Source organism: Pan paniscus, chromosome 6, assembly GCF_029289425.2.
Source record: "Pan paniscus chromosome 6, NHGRI_mPanPan1-v2.0_pri, whole genome shotgun sequence".
NCBI lineage: Eukaryota > Metazoa > Chordata > Mammalia > Primates > Hominidae > Pan > Pan paniscus.
Window position 1 is genome coordinate 100,016,019 of NC_073255.2, and position 25,254 is coordinate 100,041,272.

The window sequence follows — 25,254 nt, forward strand, 5'->3', positions numbered from 1 at the left end:
TTTTTCTTTATTTTGCAGTTCAGAAATACAGTACACTCCCATTTTAATGCAAATAAGCAGTATACAACAATTTTAATAAAATGTAGCTCAAGTTACTAATGAAATTGGAGTTCAAAAACCCTCTTTTGACAGCTGCAATTTGGTACCAGCTGGTGGCAGTAATCTACTCCAGACTAAACATCAATGAGGATGATTCAGCTCTGCATGGCTGAAATTTTTAGGACATTGGCAGCAATCCCAGGAATCTCCCAATAATTTAGCACTATTTTCATCATCTCAATCCCAGGATATTGAAGCAGCGGATTGGTCCTGAAAATATAGAGAACCACCTTCTACCTCCCCATTTCCTAAGCCAAGGGTGTTTGTCCTCTTTTAACTTTTCCCTCCTTTCCTGAGAGGAGAGGGAAGGAAGAGAAAGAAGGAAATTTACCCAGCCTCATTTATATCTACATGTGCTTTATCACAGGACATATCATCATGATGTCTGACTGCAGGGGCTTCCACTGTACTATCACGTACTATTGTCATTTTGGCTTTAATAGAAATGGAAAGTGAGGTCAGTAAAATCATTAGAAAATATTAAAAATTGTTAACTGTGAAACCAGTGTTTTTGACTAGGTAATTAATGATTAAATATTTTGCTTCTTTTCAATATAAAAAACAAAAGAGATAGGTTATCACCCAGCATAACTAACAATTTAAAGCCCATGGTTAATATTTTTTACGCTGGTGTTGTAATACTCTTACCATGGCATTTATACGTATGCATGAACAACAACAGTAAGGCACACAAATACGCCTGACTCCTTTACATTACATTGGTTTTCCAGAATTTTGGGGTAAATGAGTTTTGCATTATGGCTTTTAATCTATCTTTATGATGAAGATAAAGTCTCAAGACTCTTAAAAAGCCGTAACAAAAAATTGTTTCCCTACATAGCAGAAATGTTGCAAAAACATTAAAATATGCAAGCTCTTGATTTCAAGAGTGTTTCAACCAAAGGTGGAAACTAAGAAAGACTAAATAAAGCCAGAGCCTAAAATCATTTTGGTGATCTATTAAAATTCACTTATTTATTCATTAAGACAATGCTACGCTCTCACTGTTTATCCCTAAAAGTCAGTTCTTTCAATATCCAAGACCTCATACCAAGTGACTGTCTTCGATTCTAAGTAAAACAAATACAGTGTGTTTTCCCATTCCACATATTCAAAAGTGTTTCTGCTACAATCAATAAAAACGATGCAATTTCATGAAATGAATAAGGCTAGATGAAATGATTAAATACATAATGCCGGTGCCTATTAGTTTAACTCGCATCAACACAAAATTTAAAATATCAACATTTCAAAATATGATTTGGCAAAGTAATTTTAATATTATAAAATTAAAGCTATAACTGGAGAACTAAATTAGCCTGACGGACACTCAATAACGTAGAACTTCACTAGAAACATTTTCACCTTCTAATTTACTTTGTGAAGCTGAAGCTAAAAGGGACTCTTCAAATGTTTTATTTACCAGCCAATTTCTAGACGTCTGTACTCTGCCTGCACGGTAACAAGCTGGTGCTAATAAGCCATACATAAAGATCCTACTTATTAAAATACAAATTAGACACCCCTTATGTTTATACATGTGTAAGTACAATTAATATTGCAAGCTTCGTTGGAAACAAAATTGCTTTAGTTAACCAACCATTGCAATGCAATCAAATGAGATTTGAAATGCAATTGGAAAAGATCTGTTTGGTAGAAATAGCAATTATTTCATGCGGAACAATTAGCTTTCCAAGCTCTTTTTTGCTTCTCCCACCTGCCCTTAATAGAATAATTTGTCCATCATAAGTGACATGAAATGTCACCTTTAACACCCATAAGTTGTATGGAGACCTAGCAGGCAGCTGGTAGACATAGCTTATTTACAAATATTAGTTTGAACTTGTAAATGCATGACCACATAAATCTTAATCCATTTAGGGTGTACGCCCTTTGTCCCCTCAATTGTATATTCAGTTGAGAACTGAATGGAGCTGTGAGAGAGTGTGAATTGCATGAGTCCTTTGTTGTTGCCAGCATATTAGTGCTTTGCCTTTTGTTCTTGTTGTTCATGAGATTTCTCAACATTACACAGTAGGGAAGGTTAATCAACATTTTGCCTAAGTAATATTAATGAAACTTGCCTACTTACACTTGAGGGAAGAATCAGAATATTACATTGCTCTTTGAAATGTTAATGTACCTTTTAGGAAATTATGTCTGCCTTCTAAATCATCTTAGTGTTAAATTATTAAAGGATGGCATTAAAGAAATATTGCACTGATGCACATTGTTAAATACCTTAAAAGATGTAAGAATTATAAAGTTTAAAAGAAGGACCTTTTGAAAGATGATAAAATTTATCTTCAAATTAACCATTTTTAAATGTTTGGTTAAAATATTGAGAAAATTTACAATTGTTTTGTGTGCTTTCACAAAACAAGAGATTTAATGTTAATGATTTCTAAGTTTCAACCACGAATTTGAACTGTATTCTGCTCTGGTCTTGAAGGATTTATTTAACCTTGCTGTATCTGTGCACTAAAGCACCACCTAGTTTATTAGGAACAAAAAAAAAGCTGAGAGGAATGTATTATTTTTGTACTTTTTACTTATTTGAGTCTTAAGATTAGATAGTCTTCATTGAGGTTCTATTCTCCAAGCACAAAAACGACCACTATCTAAACCTTCTATCACTCTATGGCATTTCAAAGGGAAGGGCTATCATAAAGACTATGTATGGCTGCCAAGGTAAGATATGGGAAATAGCAATTCTCAATGTGCAAACTGTGACAGACGTGTGTCCTGTCAACATCATTCATGGTCCTTCAGGAAGGATGCTCAGGAAATGAGTTGACAGGACTCTAAGTGGTCTAACTTGTTTTCCCTTTAACAGTCTCTTTTGATGTCAATCAGTATGTTGATAAGCCCTACATAAATTGTGAGGTAACCAAAGGGGAAATTAGGAACAGAATTTCTTCAAGAATTCTCCCACATGGTGACCACTATTTGCTAAGAATTCCTAATACTTACTGGGCAAATAATTCATTTTCTATTTCACCATAGAAGATTTAGTAATGGCTTTTGTATTATTGTGGGACTGATTTGTCCTCTTGCACAATGATTTTTAGCAGTACTGCTACTTGGATATAGGCACCAAAAAAGTAGAAAATAAGGGTTACATTTCAAGATAATTTTTTTCACTTTTTGACATCTCTAAGAATACAGCATACAATTGCTGATGCATCATAATTTAAGTGGCTTTTTTGGTGGGGGCTCGGGGGAGATGAGGTCTCTCTCTGTTGCCCAGGCTGGAGTGGTACAGTGGCATGATCTTGGCTCACTGCACCCTCCACCTCCCAGGTTCAAGTGATTCTCCTGCCTCAGCCTACCAAGTAGCTGGGATTACAGGCATGCACCACCACGCACAGCTAATTTTTGTATTTTTAGGGGAGATAGGGTTTCTCCATGTTGACAAGGCTGGTTTTGAACTTCTGGCCTCAAGTAATCCACCCACCTTGGCCTCCCAAAGTGCTGGGATTACAGGTGTAAGCCACCATGCCCGGCCATGTGGCTTTCTCTTAGAAATAAGTAAAATAAATAGAATGACTAAGTGCCTTACAATTGATGATTTATATTCAATAAAATATGGTAATAGCAAACTTGAATTTAGAGTTTTTGTATTGTGTTTGTGTTGTAGTTACCCCATTACCTCAATATAGAAAACAAAATAATTGCCAAATGTTAGTGTTAATGCGCCCAATATTAAAGAGTTCACAATATATCTAGGAAATGAAACCTTATGTCTAGAAATTAATAAATAATAGTTAAATGAAACAACAATGATATAGGCATTACTACAACCCTACTTGCCAAGTTATTTTTTCCCACATTATTGCTCTTTAGAAAAGTGAAAACAACATACAACTAATAAATGACTACTTAAAATACTACCAAATGAATTTAAGGCAAAGAAAAAGGGTGCTTTGAACAGGGAATGTATAATCTATATATTTCAGAGGCTGAGTTTGTGTGTCCGTTTTGAGTTCTCCGAATTACTGAAGATTCAAACTAAAACAGCACCAAGGGTATTATATCTATGCTAGGCAGAATACATGATCTAGCCATACATCTATTATGACTTTACACTGCTTTTACCATGCACGCTTTATGTTGTGGGAGATAAGGGAAGAGTAATTTATATTTAATGTTGTTAATCAAACACATATTTAGCTAGATTTGTTTTGCTGCTTTTTCCCTATTTGCAAAAACAAAAAAAAAATCGTTTTTATCTAAAAGCAACTAAGTATATTGTAAGCCTGTTCATTCACTAGATGAGCTTACAGTTTGCTCGATGCTCTAGGAGCTTATGTTTTTAGCTTAATCATTGATTTTTTTCCTTAATATATCATGGATAGCAAATTGATCTTTATTAACCTGTGTATGATAAAGGTTGTAGACAAAGCCAATACCTACATAATAGTAATACCAATCAAGTTAAGTGATATGATCAGTTTAGTAGAGAATCAAACAAACTGGCAGTTGTCAAATAGAGTCTCTCATTAGTAAACTGTTTAAAATATATAAATTAGTGATAAACAGTAAAAAATAAATATCACAAGTATCAAGAATGGAAGACTATTATATACATGAATTAAATATCATTTAGTGCATTTTCCTTTGATATTCAACATAATCATACAAACACAAAGAAGTGCTAATTCTTAAACCTCAGTTTAGTGTCTACTGAAGCACAACTACATACCTTCAAATTTGAGACTTTTGCTTTGCAAAGAGTGCAATTAAGCTGTCGCTCACATTCTAAACCTATTTTAAATGTGGGAAGGTAGAGGGCAGTTGTTTATATCCCCAAAATGAGTTGTCTGGAAGTTTTCTGTGATCAGAAATTATAAAGATTTTCTTTCACTACAACTGTAATCACTCAAGTATGTAACAGAAGTACTTTCTGATTATTAAGGAAATATATATATATATATATATATATATATATTTTTTTTTTTTTTTACTGTGCCCCTTGGTTATAAGAGGATAGATAAATGATAGATATGCAGACCTTACCACAAGGAGAATTTCTGCTATTTCTATAAACTAGTAACTCTTAGTTCATAAAACAAGTTTATTAAGAAAAAAAAAACCATGCAACTGCTAATGTCAGCTGACATTTCTCAAAGTAGGCCAGAGTAGAAGAGAGATTACTTCTAGCTAAAGTGAAGCAAATTAAATTTTAAGAAGTTGAATATATTCATTCTCACTTTCATCATATTGCCCACCATCAAGGTGATTGTAATATGTATACTGCTTCTTACAAACTCAAAGTAGTTAAAAGCAACTTTTTCCAACTTGTATATTCATAATATCGACAAAAATTATTCAGATATTAAAATTTAATGCTATTTTTAATGTATTTTATAAATAATGTACCTTTAATTATGGGAGAACATTTCAAGGGTTTTAAAGGGTTTTTTGTTTTTTGTTTTTTTTTTTTTTTGGTAATATGGAACATAAAGTACATTTTGGCTAACTTAATTGGCCCTGATTACCCAAAAGCAATTTCTTTAAAAAGCAACAAGTATGGTTATTTTTAATCCCACAACATCATAAGATTCCATCATTAAAATGTATTTTAATATGAATGTAATTATCCATACACAGTATGTCAAGCTATTTAAATCAAGTAGTTAAAAGGGGTTCTTACTGCAAAATCTTCTCTCCACTGGTGAGCTGCTTGAACTTTCTCCGCTTCCAATGCCAGGCGCTGAAAAACAAACAATAAATCTTAGAATTCAAACGAACACATAATATGGAATTGTTATATAAAATGCTTGGGCTTTCTAATCAATTTTGAGGACATACAAAGCAGAAGATGATCCTTATTTATGATTCATAAATTCTAAATCATTTAGTAATCTAACCTACTAAAGTTGATGTATGTATATTTACTCTTCAGCAATATAAATAATATACTATTCTTGAATACCATTAAGTTTGTTACCTCTGCCAACCTCAGCTATAGTGTCCTCTATGAGTGCTTTCTTTGGAGTGCTTTGGAGCATACATTTCTCTTAAAAAATGACATTGAGAGATTAATATGCACTAAACAATGTACTAGGCACCTTCTTAAATGCATATTGAGTTTTTACCAAAAGCCACAAAAGCTGAAATAACTTCCCCTTTGATGAAGTACATCTTTAGTAGTTCTTTCAGCGATAATCTTTGATAAAGGATTTGTGCATCTTAAAATTGCTTTATTTCACCTTCAATCGTGTATGCTAAAGTAGTTAAGAATTATAAGCCAATTTATTTTCCTATAGCACTTTCGAAATGCTATTCCATTAAGTTCAGTGGGAGATGACATTGCTAGTGTCAGCCTGCCAATCACTTTTTATAAACTTTTTTCCCCCTATTCCAGTAGCTTTTAGACTTTTCTATTTTTCAACTTCACTATGATGTTCTCCATGTGATAGGCTTTCATAAGACAGTGACATTTAATGGTTAGGAACACAGAGTTGGGGACCCGACTGCCTAGATTTGAATATCAGCCCTTGCAAACTACTAGCTGTGCAACCTTGGGAAAAGTTAAGACTCTTCTCCCATTCTCTCATGTGAGTAATGTGGAAGCCTGCCTCATGGCTTATTGGAAGGACTAAATGAGTTACAAAGTGCTTAGAACAGTGCCTGGCACAAAGTAAACAATATATATGTCAACTATCAACTTCAAAGAGTAATGGTTCTGTTTTCTCCCTGGATCCCCTAGAGAAAATAGTGCAGTGTTGAGTTTATTTGTGGTTTGCCTTATGCAGCTAGAAGATAGTGATAAAACTGAGCAAACAGGAAAGTAAATGTAATAAATATACTAAACTCACTTATTAAGGTATAGAAATTATCAGGTTAGGTTTAAAAAATTACAAATCTCAGAGTCATTTATTGATTGATGCTGTTTGTGATCTATGAACTATTCCTTAGCATAAGTTCTTCCTGTGGAGGTCCAGTCTACACTGGATAAACATCCTTCTAGACCAGTTTTTATATTAATGTATTGGCTTCTATCCCTGTGATTTATTATAATCTACTTATTTTTCTAAGCTGTTGCATAGGTTTTATCAGTGACTCTGTAATATTGCCTAGCGGGAGATCTCAATTTAACAGTCCCAAAGCTAAATTGAAGTGAAAATCTATCATAGTGTGACAAAAGGACAATGGTTTTGTTTTTCACTACTAGGTAGAAATGGAGTACATAAGAAGCTAGGAAATGTTAGAAATTGTACCACATAGAGTAACCAAAAGGCGGCTCCCTCTCCCTACAAAAACAAAAAACTAAACAGCAAAGCCAAAAGACAAGCATATACATTTCAGGAACACTGCATCATAATACTTTTAGAAACTCAACTTCAAATGAAAAATGAAGCAAAACATGAATAAAATGGCAAAAGGAATGGAAATGGAAGCAACTCTTCTATAGAAACACTTCAGTATGGGAAGATAAGGAAAGAGAAGATAGAATGAGAAAATAAGCATGAAGGCTTTTTCTTTTTTTCTTTGTTTTGATATAGGGTCTCACTCTGTCTCCCAGCCTGGAGTACAGTGGTGCAATCATAGCTCCCTGCAGCCTTGACCTCCTGGGCTCAAGTGATCCTCTCACTTCAGCCTCCTAAGTAGCTGGGACTACAGGTTTGCATCAAGAAACCCGGCTTTTTTTTTTTTTTTTTTTGGTAAAGATGGGGTCTCAAACTCCTAGCCTCAAATTATCCTCCTATCTCAGCCTCCCAAAGTGCTGGTATTACACGCATGAGCCATCCTGCCTGGCCAAAGACATGCCCTTGACAAAATTTGCAATGTAAATCTTCCCCCATTTAAAAAAAAAAAAAAGCAGTATAATAATAGTAACTAAACTTTTACATGTATGGGCAAAAAAAAAATTTCTGGAACTTAAACAAAATTCTGAATAAAATACTAAACCTTTTTAGATTAAGAAACATTAGAACTCTAAAATGTCTTTGTGTCTTAGAGAAGAATATTAAGTTTTTTCTTCAGAATACACAGGAAGATGCTGTTTCAGCAAACAAAACACACTAGTGAGCATTCACCCACAGGGCTATGCAGTTTCCAAGGTACCAGCTGTTAACTCTACCAGATCTTTCCTCCTTGGGAGTGCATGAGAAAGTGCAATTCAACTGATCTGACCCAGAATCACGTGGCTTATGACATGAACATAATCCATGTTTAGTAAGTTATAGTGACAGTAATCATCACAGTTAACTATTTCCAGAGAAACAGAATAACAGTGGCAACAAACTATAACACAATTCCCTAGGAGGAAGATAGTCCAAATCAGCTTTATTTATATGTATTTTGAACACTAATTTTATAAAGTAAATGCCCTGTATTACAAGACTCTGAAAAAGTTTTTAGAAAAATAAAGGCATGAAGTTATGTATACCAAAGAAGTTATGTATTTTAAAAGGCTGGTCTGAAGCTTGAAAGTTGCTAAATTTCATATCCCCAGGTTGGAATTTTAGAAATATATAATCATGAAAACTCTACTCCTGTTAATTTCTTTGTTCATGAAGAAATTAATAAATATTTTTACCTAGCAAATTTCATGACAAAGCATATAATACTAAAGTTTAGATACTTAGTCTATCTCGGGACTAGAGTCAACAGTCACTGGGTGGTGCTAAAAACCAGCCGGTCATTACTTATAGAAAACCGACATGTCTTCCAGACACTTTAAGCCTTTAATTCACTTCTGTTTTGGTCAAGTGACATTTTATTTTTAAAGCTAATGAGCTACCATTAAATGGCACTGGTGAATTGTGTTAAGGCTGTCAAAGGCCAGGCACATGGCTCATGCCTGTAATCCCAATACTTTGGGAAGAAGAGGCGGGAAAATCTCTTGAGGCCAGGAGTTCAAGACCAGCTTGGGCAGCATAGTGAGATCCTGTCTCTAAAAAAATAACACAATTAGCCAGGCATGGTGGCACATGCCTATCATCCCAGCTACTCAGGGGGCTGAGGCAGGAGGGTCACTTGGATCCAGGAGTTCAAAGTTTCAGTGATCTATGATGGTACCACTGCACTACAGCCTGAGCTATAGTGCAAGACCCTGTCTCAAAAAAAAAAAAAAAAAAAGAGAGACACAAAATACCCAATAAAATGTGAGTATCTGCTCAACAGAACATCCCTGTTTCCATAGTCGGCTATATAAGTATATCCTGTAACAATAACTTACTTCAGAAAAAAAAATAAAAAACAGAACACTTTTCTGATTTATGGCACAGCATAATATAGTATCAGACCTTAAAACCAGACTGAGCACCACACAGAAATAAAAAACCTGGATTACAATGAATACCTATGAGAAAAATTTGAAGCTTAATTCTGCTAATATTACGATATTCAGCAAGGTTTATTAAATGGCTTTATTGTAAATGAGATACCACATGTATATATGAAAATCCTTTGGATACCAAATAAGTATTTATAAAAAGTAATAGATGTGTTAAGAATGTATACATCCCTACCTACTTATTGGTTTGAACATTTAAAATAGAAAATCACTATAAAGGTTTTAAGGACTTACAACTATAACAAAATAGACTTGACCCCAGACTTTCTGACTCCAAAGCTTATGCTCCTTCCACAAGACCATTCTTTAGATTCCCATAAAACTCATCAGAGTATATATGAAGACAGAGTAATATCAAAACCAAAACACTAGAATTCAATTTTAGGTTAATAAAAAAATCCCCAGCAAGGTTTTAGAAATTACTAAAAAATGAAAAACAAAGCCAGCAGCAACAACAAAAATCATATTTTAGTTGGGAACCATCTTTACAGGTCTTGTCCTCAAATCCTGGGAGATTATTGCTAATCAGTAAAAACGCTTTTGCTATGCAGTGGTCTGCAGGGAGAAGGATAGAGAATGAAGAGGTTTTATCAGATCACAGAAAGATCAGCTCCCTTGAAGGTCTATTCATTCTCAACCTTTACTTTTTGTCATATCTTCATCTTTTCCATTAGCGTTGAATTCTGTCAGGTGATATAAACTTCTATAAAAGCAGTATTATACAGTATATAAAGATATAATTCTACTATCCTAATCAATATCCACATATATTTTTCCAAAAAAAAAAGACTATTTTCCAAACATGTAAGTAACTTGCTTCCTAGATTGCAAATTTATTGCAAGTTAAAGATAAAATTTGCTTTCTGAAATTATGAGAAATTTTCTTTTGATAGCTTTAAAAAAAAATCATCAGGGATCATATAACAGTTCAGTTACACTCCCATAATGTTGGTACTCTTGTTTATATACAAAGATTTGACTTACAGACACCATTTAAGCAAATATCACTAAATTTCACAACAATTTCTTCAGCTAATGTAAGTCAAGATTTTCCTTTTTAATAAAAGGTAATAGAGATCTACAACAGCTAATCCAAATAAAATATGCATGTGTTATGTGATTAATCTTCAAACAGTTAACACCCAATAAAGATTAGCAAATTCTTGTATTATACCTATGTTGACAATTCAATTATCACTCTAGGAGTTTCACCTACTATCTTCATCAAACGGTTCTTAGCATATCAAAAGGATCAGGATAATCATTTGAATTTTCTAACAATACCTACTGAAAATAGCAGACTTAGGTGAATAAACAGACTTCAATGTTCGAAAGAAAAGTCTACAGATACAATCAATTACTTTGGATCTATGGTACAATGAACATGCACTGGTAAATCAGACAGATCTGGTTGCCAATTCTGGTGCTGCTTTTCACTAACAACAAAATTTTAGGTAATAAAGCTAACAATTTTGCATCTAGGATTTTCTTAACCTTACATTTTCTACTTGGCATTCTACATATCTAGCATAATACAAACTCAGTAAAGTTTTGCTTCCGTTTGAACCTGACAAACATGAACCCGTAGAATAGGCTATGTCAGAACTATAATCACCAATGACCTCTTCAACACGTAAATATGAGCGAAATAAATGAAAAAAATCTTAGTAGTCCTTAAGTTTTCACTGTATTTTACCCTGCAGGAAAGCTCTGGTCTATAAAACCATAGGGTAACCAAAAGCATATGCAATTCAGGGTATACAACAGTTCAGTTCAGTAAAATAAGTTCAATTTTATTTTATTTTTACCACAAATAGAATAAGAAAGCAGAGAAGATCACTGTGTTCTGCCTGTGACACCTTATTTTTTCTGAAGGGCGGGGAAGGGTATAGGCAAGGTGTGACATTTCTTCAGCATTTCTTATGCTGATAGGAAGTCTTGAAGACCTCAACAGACATAACAGCATAATACTTCCATGAATATTGAGTATAATATTCCATCTCAAAGGTAAAATGTTCTTTTTCCAATAACCTTAACCAGATAATGGGAAACAATGCAGTTGAAATTCATATAAACAAGTATGTTCAGCAGAATTCTACCAAAGGCTTCTAACAATTTGTTATATCCTAGTGAACAAGGATTTTACTAGGAAAATCTTAATGTGCAGAGAAATTGCTCTGTATGTTTAAATCACATGTGCTGTACTTACAGATTGTTAAAAATGTTTCTATAAAGAAATATTATTAGTACTCTGAAAAGGTTCTGTTAGCTAAAGAAGCCAGGCTGAAAACTGGGATTTGAGGATTAAAAGTTATAAAATGTAAACAGACTAACCAGGATGAGTTAACTTTGGTACATTTCAATATTTGATAATTGTAGCAACTAGATAAATACCCTGACTAAGGGGAAAAGTTATTTCTAGGACAAGAAGCCTAGTGTGTTTGCTTCTATTCAATAAACATTTACTAAGGCTCGTTATATGCAAGTTCACAGAATAAAAAATATAAGACATAGTTTTATCAACTATGCTTCTAAAGGGACCTTATATTCATATACCATACACATCATATACACTCACACATAATATCATGTGGTCAGTGTTTTACAGATGCTTTCTCAATAGTTAAACTATACATGCTTTATTCATTTTACTTTATTTCAGTGGCCTCTGCCACATGGAGAATACATTTTTAAAGTACTGCTTCTATCATGATGCAAATATCTCAAAGGACAGGAAGGATCCTAAAAATAGTGTCATTAGTCAATGACAAGATTTAGCTACAGGTCTCTATTTTTTTTTTTTTTTTGGCGGGGGGGTGGGGGGCGGGCTGGAGGGTATTGGGGAAGCTGAAAATGCTGAAAAGCACAGAAATAGTCTCGAGCCTACCACCCCAGAATTCACCTTGATCTTTATATTTGCTTTATAACTTTATGTAAGAAAAAAAGTATTAAAAATCACCTTGAAGTTCACCTTATTCACCTCTTCTGACCAATTTCCCTACACAGAGCAATCACCATAATAAATTGATATATAACCTTAGGCATTGGTTGGAAGTGTATTTTTAAAAAATATGTAAATATCATCTGATATTGGTATTGTTGATTCTCCTTGCTAATAGGCTACATGCAAAGAGAAATTCCACAAGTTTCATGAGGAATGATTTATCTAAGAAGAAACCCATCACCCTTTCAAGGTTTGGATTGAACAAATTACAATCAATGGTGTATGAGAAATTATTTGCTGAAGGTTTTGGAAAGTTAAGATAATATCTGGAGGAGGACAAAACCCCTCAGGGAAACTAAGCTGGAGCCATTTCTAAGATTTTTTTCAGCATCAAAATTTTATACATCAATTGCATATTTACTAACAGAATGTAGAATAGGTATTATTTCTTAATACAAACCTACCTATTCCTTCACTCCATCAAGAGACCATCAATCTTTCTTCACAGGCACTCATGATGCAATTTAAAAGATTCTAAATCATAACTTAAGCAAGGCAACTTAACCAAAGACATGTTGATCCCCTCTCATTATTGTGCTATAGGTTAGCAAGCCCACCCTTATAAAGATGACTAAACACTGTTTATATGTTTTACTTATGCTTGCTAAAAAATTTTTGCAGCCACATTACAGATAAATCTTATAATGTACAAGGTATAATGTAAGGATACAGATTAACTCTTTTTGATAGCTATCATTTTCTTACCACTGATTTCATGCCAGATTATGGGAAATAAAAATCTCATAATAGAAATACGATTTCTCTTTCTAGCCTAAGCTTTAAGGGAGTGTAATATATGCAAAACATATAAATAAAACTTGCTGAAATAAAGCCAGTCATTTATTTTTCGATCTGTGGCCAAGTGAAAAATAAAACTTTCGCCTCACAGCTTCTGGAGTGTGTCCTATAGATTTCAACCTGATCTGCCATATTCATGAAATACTTCAAAATTAACCACAAAGCTTCAAATCTAATCTTCAGAGATGTAATTAGTTCCAAATAAATTGGAAGACCCTTGAAATACAGAAGGCAGGGTAAGGGAGATATCATCTGGCGAGAACAAAACTCCTTTTAGCAGTATGAAAATAAATAATACACAACAATTATCATACCTTCTTTTGGGTCTACAGCACAAAATAAAAGGTTGTCCAAATGAATATAATTTACAGCTCTACGTTTTGCCACCTGCAATGAATTACGTGTTGAACTTGTTGAACACACCTGGACCTCATGAAAACCCCTCCAATCCCACCATCATCCAAAGATTCTGATTCTATAGCTGGTGTCATTCCTGAAAATCTACGTTTAATATATTACACCTTTTCCACAGATAAACCTTGAGAACACTCTTCTAGAGGGTAATATTTTGGAGCTATTAGACATATGGATTGAGTTACTTTTTAAAAAGCACTGTTCTAAATAGCAATATAATTATCCTTAGACAACAAAACAGTCCATGCCCTTCACTAGTTCTATAACCTCATGCTATCATGGCCCATCATGCTATACTCAATTCGCTCTCCCTCTAAATCACTAAATGTGCGTTCATCCAGTGCAGGAAGCAGTTCTTTCACATCTGCGCACCTCCAGTGTCTTATACAACGTGCAGAACAGTGTAGGCATTCAGTAAGTGTGTATGGAAATGTGGAAACAATCATTTCCAAGCATTTTCAAGGTTGTATCAACATTTATAACTAGGTTCACCAAGTCATCGTCATTCAGTATTATAATACTTTGACATTCTGTGACTTTCTGGCCACAAAAGCTGTCCTCCCACATGACAAGCATACATCACCACCTAATTCTTAAAAATTGCTAGATTAACTCAACACTACCTGTCACTTAAAAAGTAGTAGAATATGGCTAGGGAAGTGGCAAGGATACACCCTAATCCATGTAATTCCACTCTGGGGTCTTAGAATTTTAGATTCTAAAATTCTAAGACCTTATTCAGTTACCTTATTCTCTACATGTTGACTGCTGCAGATTCAAAAACCCAGGAAGGAATCAGTGTGGAGAAGGGAGAGAAAATGGACTGTGGAGAGGAAAAAAACAAACAGAAAAGAGGACCATTCCTAATACTATAGTCCTGCTGATAATCTAGTCTAAAATCCCACAAAATTAAGTCACAACATCAAACTATTTACATTAGGAGATCATCCACTCAGAGAATGCAAATATCTCTTCAGCTTGAGAACTGCATTCTGGTATGTCACACTAATTCCAAAGGCCTTCAATCACTTTGCATAACAACCAAATTGCCTACAAATAAACACCAACCTAAGTTGACCTAAAATGGTTGTTTTATGTCCCATGTGACTGCTCCTTTACATATCTAGCAATTATTTTTTACTACCATGAATAACTAAGGAAGCATAATATAGTAAAAATAGCTCTGCCACTTATGACCAGCAGCATATTATTAACTTTTACCACAATTTCTCAACTATAAAATGAGAATTTTAGTAGTGCATATATCATTTTGTATTATAAGGGGTAAGTATGATATGTGCTTAGTATTCAATAAACAGAAGCTATTATATATTAAAAACTAATGTAGAGAAGTTAGACTCGTCATAAAGTCAATAAACTGAATCCTTAAAATTATTATCACCAAAAAATATTACATACACCTGAGAGAAAAAAAAAAGCCATCTTAAGTTCTTTCCATAATAAAGTTATTGGAAAGGGCATACCTTCGCTGAGACTAGAAACTTCAGAATTGTTTTGACCATACAAGTCCTCTGAATTAGTCCCAATTTCAATCACCACATTGAGAGAAATTTCTCCTTGGGTCCCTCATGTTTCTGCATGTCACATGAACAGAGGCAAAGAGAGACTAGTTTTTCAAGAATGCATAGCAAACAGCCTTGGAATATAGAGATAGTGTCTCCCTCCAGAGCGAGGGCAGATTTGTTTGTTGCCCCAAAAAATAAAAGTGATCCTCTGCGGCAAGTGCGGTGTCCTGGCAGACCCCTTTAAATGACTGGGGTTTCCCAAGCTCAGGGTTCATCAGCTGTAACACATACCATTGTATACACCATAGGCCCTTGGGTCATTCAGCAGCAACCTCACTGGGTTTGAGAGTCCAGAGATACTGATGCGAACACAAAGCTCACGCTACCTACTGTGCCATGAGGCATAAGGTCCACTGTGTCTGAATCAGGGAGTCTCCTGCGTCTGTGAAATTGTGGTCGGCTAGCTTGTTAGCTTGCAATTAGGGCAAAATCTCAGACCCTTTACATTTCTTGACATCCATGTTGTGATTTTTGTTGTTACAGTTTCTTTCTAATTTGGTCTTGAAAACTCTCTTGAGAGTGGCCAGAAAGCAAGAAAGCCACTCTGTAGGAGAGCCCTGATGAGGGGCTGGGTTGTGAGGAGGAATTAGTCCTATGGGACGGGTAAGACACAATGTGGAGGTGAAACTAAAATGCATAAAACAGAAGAAATGCATTACTTACAGATCCCAGAGAGGTTGCGGGTGTCAACAGGAGGCCAAGTGGGAAGTCTTGAGGTGACAGGGAGCTCAGCCAGCAGGTGGCAGGTGGGGGGAAGAGGGACAGAGAGAAATAGAGACAGAGACAGGCAGAGACAGTGAGGAGGATCTCTGGGACTATGCCTTTCTTAAGGTGCTCAGGCTTTCTCGCAGGTGTTGCAGATTGGCTAGTTTGAAGAAAACATGCCAGCAGGGGGAACTTATTTATGTAGCTCTGGTGTTGACCATTAGGTTTATCATGGTCAGCAGCTGTGGGGCATGTCGGATTTTTTTTTTTTTTTTTTTTTTTTTTTTTTTTGCGTCAGTGAGATGAGAAACAAGAAGGTCATATCAAAAACGACTACGAGGGGAAAAGAAGTTTTAACCAGGCCAAAAGTAATGGGGTATTACTGGGTTTGAAACAACTTATGTGAGGCCTAGAAATGGATGTCAAGGCAGTAACTATGTTAAACAAATTTATGACACACCGTGTCTGGCTGAGCCAGCTTGGCAAAATGTTCACTGATCCATCTCTCTGGCTTCAGACTCTCACTGTCATTTAACTAGTGTCATCTTTATTTTGTCTTCAGCAGTTCTTTAGTGACTCTGCATTTTGGACCTTAAGAGTCACGATGTCTTTAGAACAGTACTTCTCAAAGTGTGCCCAGACCCGCTGGGGCAGCATCACCTGCATCTTGTTAGACATGCAAATTCTCAAATCTCTCCCTAGGTCTACTGAATGAGAAACTGCTGGAGTGGGCCCTGTGAATCTATGGGTTAACAAACATCCAGGTTATTCTAATGTGCATTGAAGTTTGAGAAGCACTGCTCTAAAAGAAAACTTCACAGCATCGTTCAAGGAAAAGTTTTAGACTATCTTAAAAAAGCAAGCTCTCATATTTGAGGGAAAGAAAACAACAACTACAACTTACATGTTCTAAAGCTCTTTTGAAAAAATAAACCTTGTAAATGAAACAGAAGTCACTGGAATGATACCCATTCAGAAATTTAATTGTAACTTATTCTTTTAGTGATTATTGTAATTTGATGAACTTTGTCTCTGAGCCAATTAACTTTAATGTGAAAACAGTAAAATAAAAAGGAAAAATGATATTTGCTTTTTAGACAAAATATGTAAAGTGACAGCATAATATATTATTACAATCAACTGTATATTGGAAATGTTATTAAATCCTCAATAAAGTGTCCTAAAATTTATTAATTTGCATTAACAAAATTTCATTTTGTAATTGTCTAAAATTATCTTTTCTAATTTTTTTCTTTGAAATGTACTGTGTATAGTCTTTATAATTCTCCTTTCCCTTCCTTCTTTCCTTTCTTTCTTGGATGTAGGATGCTCAAACTTGCTTGTCCTTGTGAGCCCATTACTCACAATTTGCAGGAATTTGTGTAGGCTTCAGGATTTCATTTTATTTTAGTATTCTGGTTGCCAAATGCATTAAAGTTTATAAAAGGTAGAAGGAAGAAAACTGCTATACTCATAAGAAAATGATCAAATCTCTGTAGGAATTAGGTAAAAGAATTAAACTACACAACCACTTTAAAAAGGAAAAAGATATGGAAAGGCCCCATCTCACTATCAGATTGTTGCATATAAGGTTCTGTCTTTACAAAAGTCTAGAAATATATCAAAGTTCATGTGGGTCTGATTATTCTACCAAAATAACAAAAACAAAATGTAACTGGACATGATCTAAATTGACATAATGAACAAAAAAACTGTAAAATGTAGTATAATAGGGTAAGAAGTACCTTTGAAAATTATTTTTGGTACTTTTTTCTGCGTTTTTTTTTTAATTTTAAGAAGGAATAAAAGGTAAATCTAAAAATCAACTCTTCAAATAATTTAATTGGAGATAAGAATACAAAAATTTAATATACATCTGACAAAAGAACATACTTTACAAATCTTTTCATTCACATATACATGAATAAGCTTGCATATGCATATATGAAATGAGATGAATAAAAATTGATTGCCCAGGCACGGTGGGTCCCACCTATAATCCCAGCACTTTGGGAGGATGAGGAGGGCGGATCACGAAGTCGGGAGTTCGAGACCCGTCTGGCCAACATAGTGAAACCCCGTCTCTACTAAAAATACAGAAAATTAGCCGGGTGTGGTGGTGTGCTCCTGTAATCCCAGCTACTCAGAAGACTGAGGCAGGAGAATCACGTGAACCTGGGAGGCGGAAGATGCAGTAAGCGGAGATTGCACCATTGCACTCCAGCCTGGGCAATAGTGTGAGACTCCATCTTAAAAAAAAAAAAAAAGTGATGCGCAGGAAGGGTAGATAAAATCAACAAAACTTATTTTGATCTCCATAGTGAAAACTAACTTAAAAGGTTTATTTTATCAGTAAGGACCATCACTTTTCTCATATATTTTTCAACATTTTATAATCCCTAGAGTGTTTATCATTATATTGACCTTGTCATAATCCAAGAGTTTTAAAACAGCCTGAATGATTAACTTTCCAAATCACCTGGCAGAGAGATATCCATTAACTTACATTGCCCCAAACTGGTCTTAAATAGGTATTTAAGATGGGCAGATACCACACATAAATTTAAAGAACTAGAAAATGCAGTACTGTCCCAATAATACATGGTAACTAAAAACATCATCAAGTTTTCACTTCAGTTATTCTGAATATAATTCTCAATTTGGTTTTTATTTTTAGTTAAAATTTTGTACAATTAAGAATATAAGAAACCATAAAACATATACTGACTTTGAAAATATGGGCAGAGGAGAGTTTTTAAAATTTCTCTGAACTTCTGGTTCTTCTTCTATAAAATGGAGAGAAATACCCATTTCACAGAATTTTTTAGGAATTTTTATAAAAAATTGAGAAAAACATTGCAAAAAGAAGAGATTTTTGCAAAACAGAGTAGCGACATCTTATTCAACATTAGCTATTATGAATGAAGAAGGAGGAAAAGGAGGACAGGGTTCTTTTATTTTATGGAAGGTCTAATCAAATAGGTATGTATGACTGTGGTCAACGTACGTTACGCTCCCAAGATTGTGTCAGATTCTATCTGGTGAACCACTTCCAGTCCTTTTAATTTTACAATAATGATTTGTCATCTCCAGCTCTGCTCCTCCCACCACCCACACTCTGACTCTTCTTATATCAAAGGGGATTCATTTCCAGTTATCTCAGGCTATTATTTGACTGGTGGTAAACTATTTATCATTCCTGACTTGTTATATTAATTTCCTTTTACCTTTAAATAATTTACCTTTGAGTTTAATTAACTTGCACAGGCTGCCAATTCAGTGAGTAGGATGGTTTAAAAAAAAAAAATGAAAAGTGTGATCTTAGACAGTAGGCAAATTTTCTGTTTTGCTAACGTTGCTATGGAAACATCGGTTTCCTCTTTTTTTTTTTTTTTTTTTGTTAATACATGGAGGGGGATGGATGTATCACATTCTGTGGCAAAGTGTGTGTACTATATGCCCCTCTCACTTTGTAATCTTTCCTCCTAGGAGTTGGAAAATTACTATGATGTGTAAATCAATCAATCAAATTAATAAAATATAAATTTACTTGGTTTCTTAAATGGCAGAAACATCATCCACTAATAATCTGAAAAAAATATGCCACCTCTGTTTTCCCCTTTTTCTAGAGAACATGATTTTTTTAATGCTGTAAAATATTCAGTAGCTCTTTAGTTTTTATTTTAATTTGAGTAATACTATTATTATTTCTCTTGTTCTTAAGTAAGTTTTAATGATTTCGGTAAAAGCTCCAGTAACTGACATTATCAAAGATTCTTTCAATAATTCTCATACTATTATCCTGTAATTTTCCACTCACGTTTTTTAGATATAAAACTTCTAAGCAGTGACAAATTTTAAGCTCTCGAGTCTCAAGTACAAAGTTCAAGAAGCCTTCTTCTTTTCCTTTTTAAGAAAAATTAAAATTACATTCATTATACAGTATACATCATGTTATTAAGAATAATGATGGTTAAAATGTGTATGTTTTACAGTTTATGAAATTTCTTTTACATATGGTATCTCAGTTGAACATCATAATGAGAAATAAAGAAGGGCTGATATATTTTCACTACTTACTCTTTACCAAGCACTTTACAGAAATTATCTATATTTCCTACAAACTTAGTACATACTCCCATTAGTTCCATTTTACAGAGGAGTAAACAGATGTTATCGAGCCTGAGCTCCCTTAAGTCACCAGCTAAATGGTGGACTAGCTGGAATTTAAATAGAGGCTACCTATTCCAGAGTCCTTGTCTCTACCCTACCTGATGAAAGAAGTTATACAACTTGCTCTCAACATCACGTAAGTAGGAGACAAACTATGAATAGGAGTAATTTCTTCTCATTCTACATACAGTAGAGCATACCTATGGATATGTGTCAAATAACCAATTAAGCATTTGAAAAAAGTCTCCTTCAGCCTTTATTTAATTTGTATTCATTTTCTAAATTAGTAGCATCCTTTTACATCTGGTATTTTTTTCGTCACTACTCCATTGCATTCCACCACTTCGCTGCAGCATTCACAGGTTGGAACATTAGGCCAAATGGAGGTAGGGCTGTGTGGCAGAAAGCTATATAAACATTACCCACCCCGATAACTCAAAAGGAGCAATGTTACTATCAATAAGAATAATAAATATCAACAATGGAACAAAGGGTCAGATAAAAAAGAGAGGGAGGGGGAGGGGGACGGGGACGGGGAGGGGGAGGAGGGGGAGGAGGGGGAGGAGGGGGAGGAGGAGGAGGGGGAGGAGGAGGAGGGGGAGGAGGAGGAGGGGGAGGAGGAGGAGGGGGAGGAGGGGGAGGAGGAGAAGGAGAAGGAGAAGGAGAAGGAGAAAGAGAAGAAAAGACCAAAAGTGCAGTGTAAGGGTAGGAATTCCTCTTCAGAAACTCAACTAACTGTTAGTTCTTCTGGAGAATTTCATGATGTCTATTATTAAAAAGGCAAGTGAAGGGCAAGGACAGTGCTTACTTTGAACATATAGACTGTATTCACTATGGGAAAGTTTGGAAGAGCAGATGAGATGTTCTTTTAAGAGATTTATTAATATTTATCCAGGGTATCTCCATGCATTCAAGAAACTAATTTATACTAAAGAAAGGGAAAATACAGGCAAACACATTTGATTTAAAGAAATGGGCCACACCAGGCATGGTGGCTCACACCTGTAGTCCCAGCACTTTGGGAGGCCTAGGCAGGTGGATCACCTGAGGTCAGGAGTTCAAGACCAGCCTGACCAACATGGTAAAACCCCATCTCTACTAATAATACAAAAATTAGCTGGGCGTGGTGGTATACACCTGTAATCTCAGCTACTGGGAGGCTGAGGCAGGAGAACTGCTTGAACCCGGGAGATGGAGGCTGCAGTGGGACGAGTTCGCACCATTGCACTCCACCCTAGGTGACAAGAGCGAAACTCTGTCAAAAAAACAAAAAAAGAGAGAGAGAAGGAAGGGAGGGAGGGAGGGAGGGAGGGAAAGAAAGAGAGAGAAGAAGGAAGGAAGGAAGGAAGGAAGGAAGGAAGGAAGGAAGGAAGGAAGGAAGGAAGGAAAGAAAGAAAGGTGGGCCAGATTTGAGGAAGGTGGGCAAGGTTAATTCTGAGTGAAACCTCTTAAATATGCCCCCTGATTGTCTTTATCCCAGACCTCAAGGACTCTTGAAAGAAAACACTAGAAGTTATTTCACCAAAATCTTTGTAAAGGACTAAAATCACAAGGAAATGATACTTCGATGTATGTTACAGAGCAAAGTTAAGGTTGCAGGGTATTTACTTCCTGCCATTGGCATTATGGGGGCATAGACCATCCATAGAAGGCTCAGAAACACCCCAGACCTGACAGAGGTACGAGGGCGTTACCATGTGTAGAGATAGTCTCAAAGAAATATTTTTAGGTAAACAGCTTTTAAAAGTTTATTATACACTATTTTATCACCTAGCTAGGTAACATAGATGGAACACATTAGGACAAAAGAAATAAAAGGTGAGATTTCTGGAAAAGCAATCTAGTAGCAATTATAATAGCAAACATGTATAGATCTATAATATATGATAGTATGATATGTCCAAGAAAAAGGCACTGTGGATTTAGACACAGATTTGAATTCTGAATGTGGCTTTCCACTCATTACATATAATCTCTAAGCCTTACCTTCTTCTAAAAAATAACGATAACAATGTAAAATATTGAAGCTTTAATGTCACAAGAAACATAAACATAAACCATCTGATGAACCATAAGACTCATTAGTATTCAGTGACTCTAGATCTCTAAACTTCTTTTTTCCTTCCATAATGCTTGATCCATTTTTAAGGCTGCAAATGATAATAAATGATTTTTTAAGATCCATGTATCTAAACCTCACAAATATCTGGCTTTTTAACAAATATCAGTCATATAAAATCTGGCATTTGAATTGGCAAATACTAAAAGAAACAAACAAACGCTATTTTCAACTGAATATTTATGAAATCTGTGTCTCTACCTTCAGTCAATCCCAAAGGTTGAAGGTAAGTACCACAATAATCCACATAATAAATACATTTATTACTCATTTGCAATTTAAAACTGTACAGAAAAATTTTAAATTGGAATCCTTTCAAGCAACACAGAATCACAAGCCTAAAAACAATCTAACCTATAGAGTAGGCATGGAAAAAATGTAAGCTGATTTAAATTCACCAAAAAGTTAACAACAGAAATAAGGACAATGTACAATAGTATTTATTACTCCAGCAACGTCTGTAGATAAGATTTGTTAGCATTTTCAATTACAAGATCACAGAAGGTCAAAAAATAATCACATACATGGATAAACATTGCCAAAAAAAGATATTAATAGTCAAGATTTCTGAGGAAACAGCTGATAGCCATCAATGAATTAGAATTGATTTAATAAATTAAATCAGTCAATTTGGTTTAATCAATTAAATCACTCAATGCAGATTTATTGATCACCTACTTTCTATATGTAGAGCTTGACTTTAGGAGCTGTGTAGATTGCTTTGATAATTGAGAGCTAAATTTGGGCTACTGTAACAGAAATACCATAGACTGGGTAACTTAAACAACAAGCATTTATTTCTCCAGTTCTGGAGACTGGGAAGTCCAAGATCACGGCATTGGCAGAGGCAGTGTCTGGTGAGGGTCTGCTTTCTGGTTCATAGGCATACATATGTATGATAGTAAGATATATCCAAGAAAGAGATGTTGTGGACTTAGAGACAGACATGAATTCTAATTGTAGCTCTTCCACTTATTATATCTAATCTCTATACCATATTTTCTCCTTCTATAAAATAGAAGCCTCAGATGACAGAATTGGTGAGGGAGCTCTCTGGGGTCTCCTTATAAGAGCACTAATCACATTTGTGAAGGCTCTGCCCTCATAAACTAATCACCTTCCAAATTCCCCACTTTCTAGTATCATTGCCTTGGGGATTAGGTTTCATCATAGGAATTTTGGGGGACATAAACATTCAACCTCTAGCATGATTTAATCAGAGAAAAATATCACAAAGAGAAATATAAAATAGACCAAAGTATACTAAAGATTTGTAAAGAAGGTAGGAAGCAAAAAAGGAATTTAGCAGTCAGGGAGACTGTAATATCTGGTAGGTGAGACAATATAAGCAAAATAATAAACTAGTCATATTTAAGGCATATTTTACTTTTTTGGCTGATTGAATGTTGACTAAATTGATGTAGCAAGAATCTGTCTAAATAAATCGGTAATATAATACTAAAAAGTATCATCATGGGAACTTGGTACAATGTCTATCTACTAAATAACCAGTGAAGAAAGTTAAGTTTTATGCTTATACACTGCTGATGGGAATGTAAATTATATCAGCCACTATGCAAAGCAGTTTGGAGTTTTCACAAAAAACTTAGAACAAAGAACTACCATTACACCCAGTAATCTGATTTTTGGGTATATACCCAAAGGAATAGAAATCATCCTACCATAGACACATGCATGCATCTGTTCTTCACAGCACTATTCATAATAGCAAAGACATGGAATCAACTTAGATGTCCATCAACAGGAGACTGAATAAAGAAAATATGGTACATGTATATCATGGAATACTACGCAGCTACAAAAAAGAATGAGATCATGTCCTTTGCAGTGACTTAGATGGAGCTGGAGGCCATTATCCTAAGTGAATTAACACAAGAACAGAAAACCAAATATCACATGTTCTCACTTACAAGTGAGAGCTAAACACTGAATACACATGGACATGAAGAAGAAAACAGTAGACACCTGGACCTACTTGAGTGTAGAGGGCGGGAGGAGGGTGAGGATAGAAAAAGTACCTACTGGGTGCTATGCTTATTACTTGGGTGGCAAAATTATCTGTACACCAAACTCCCATGATATGCAATTTATCTGTATAACAAACCTGCACATGTACCCTTGAACCTAAAACAAAAGTTAAAAATAATTAGGCCTTAAAGAAGCAACCAATGTCAACACTATGATGAAAACGGTATTTGGGCTGTAGTATTCCATTCTTCTTCAAAGCATAAGCACAGTATAAATGAGATTACTTAGTGGGCAAGCAGTAATAGAGATTCATGTGTGGGAATCTAGAAAGACTCAGCAGGCTGCAGTTGTGCATAAATTTTTCCATTTAGCTGATAGTGCTCTAAGTTTCTCTATCTAAGATTCACTCATTTGGCCCAAGTATGCATTACCTATTCCAAAACTGCTCTTAAATACAAGTATCTATGGAAATAATCACGATGAGAAATTTTCTTGGCACTAAATTTACCATGAATTAATTTATTATATATTTCATAGATTGAAGATAAACAAGATACTAGAAAATGAAAAATTTTGGCAAAGGTTAAAAACAAAGGAGAATAGAAGAATTATTTTAAAATAAGAGATACCAACTGAATATGGCAAGTCTGAGTAAAGACTCAGAGGAGTGAATACTGTGGAATAATGGAAGAGTATAAAAGAGCTTGACACAGAAAAGAATACATAAGGGAGAAGAATATGGACAAAAAAATTTGTGTAAGAAAAATTTCAACTTTCATTCATTGTCACTGACTTTTTTACCAGGCTAGTGCTGGAAATAGATTAAAAATGCAAAGTAGCTGCATTAAGATTACTCATGATTTTGCTTTAGGAAAAAAATTAAACTAATTGTAAAAGTTATTAATAAAAGGTTTACATTAGATAAATGAAATGATAGGAGCCACAAACGTTATTATGCTTATATTTCAAAGATAAGTGATTTAGAATTAGTTTTTCATTTCAAATAATTAGGTAACCCTACTTTGCCTTGAAACAATTCTGTTACGAAGTTTGCAACAGA

At 34.8% G+C, this 25,254-nt stretch overlaps 1 protein-coding gene across 4 annotated transcripts in view; it reads right to left on the bottom strand.

Annotated features, from left to right (window-relative positions):
• CACNA2D1 (calcium voltage-gated channel auxiliary subunit alpha2delta 1) overlaps positions 1-25,254 on the bottom strand; it is a 497,098-nt gene that overhangs the window by 217,487 nt on the left and 254,357 nt on the right. For all 4 annotated transcript variants that reach the window (XM_008976325.4, XM_008976323.4, XM_008976324.4 and 1 more), the window contains exon 4: positions 5,756-5,815. In XM_008976325.4, the coding sequence (XP_008974573.1) occupies positions 5,756-5,815 (60 nt within the window). The remainder of the gene's footprint in view (positions 1-5,755; positions 5,816-25,254) is intronic.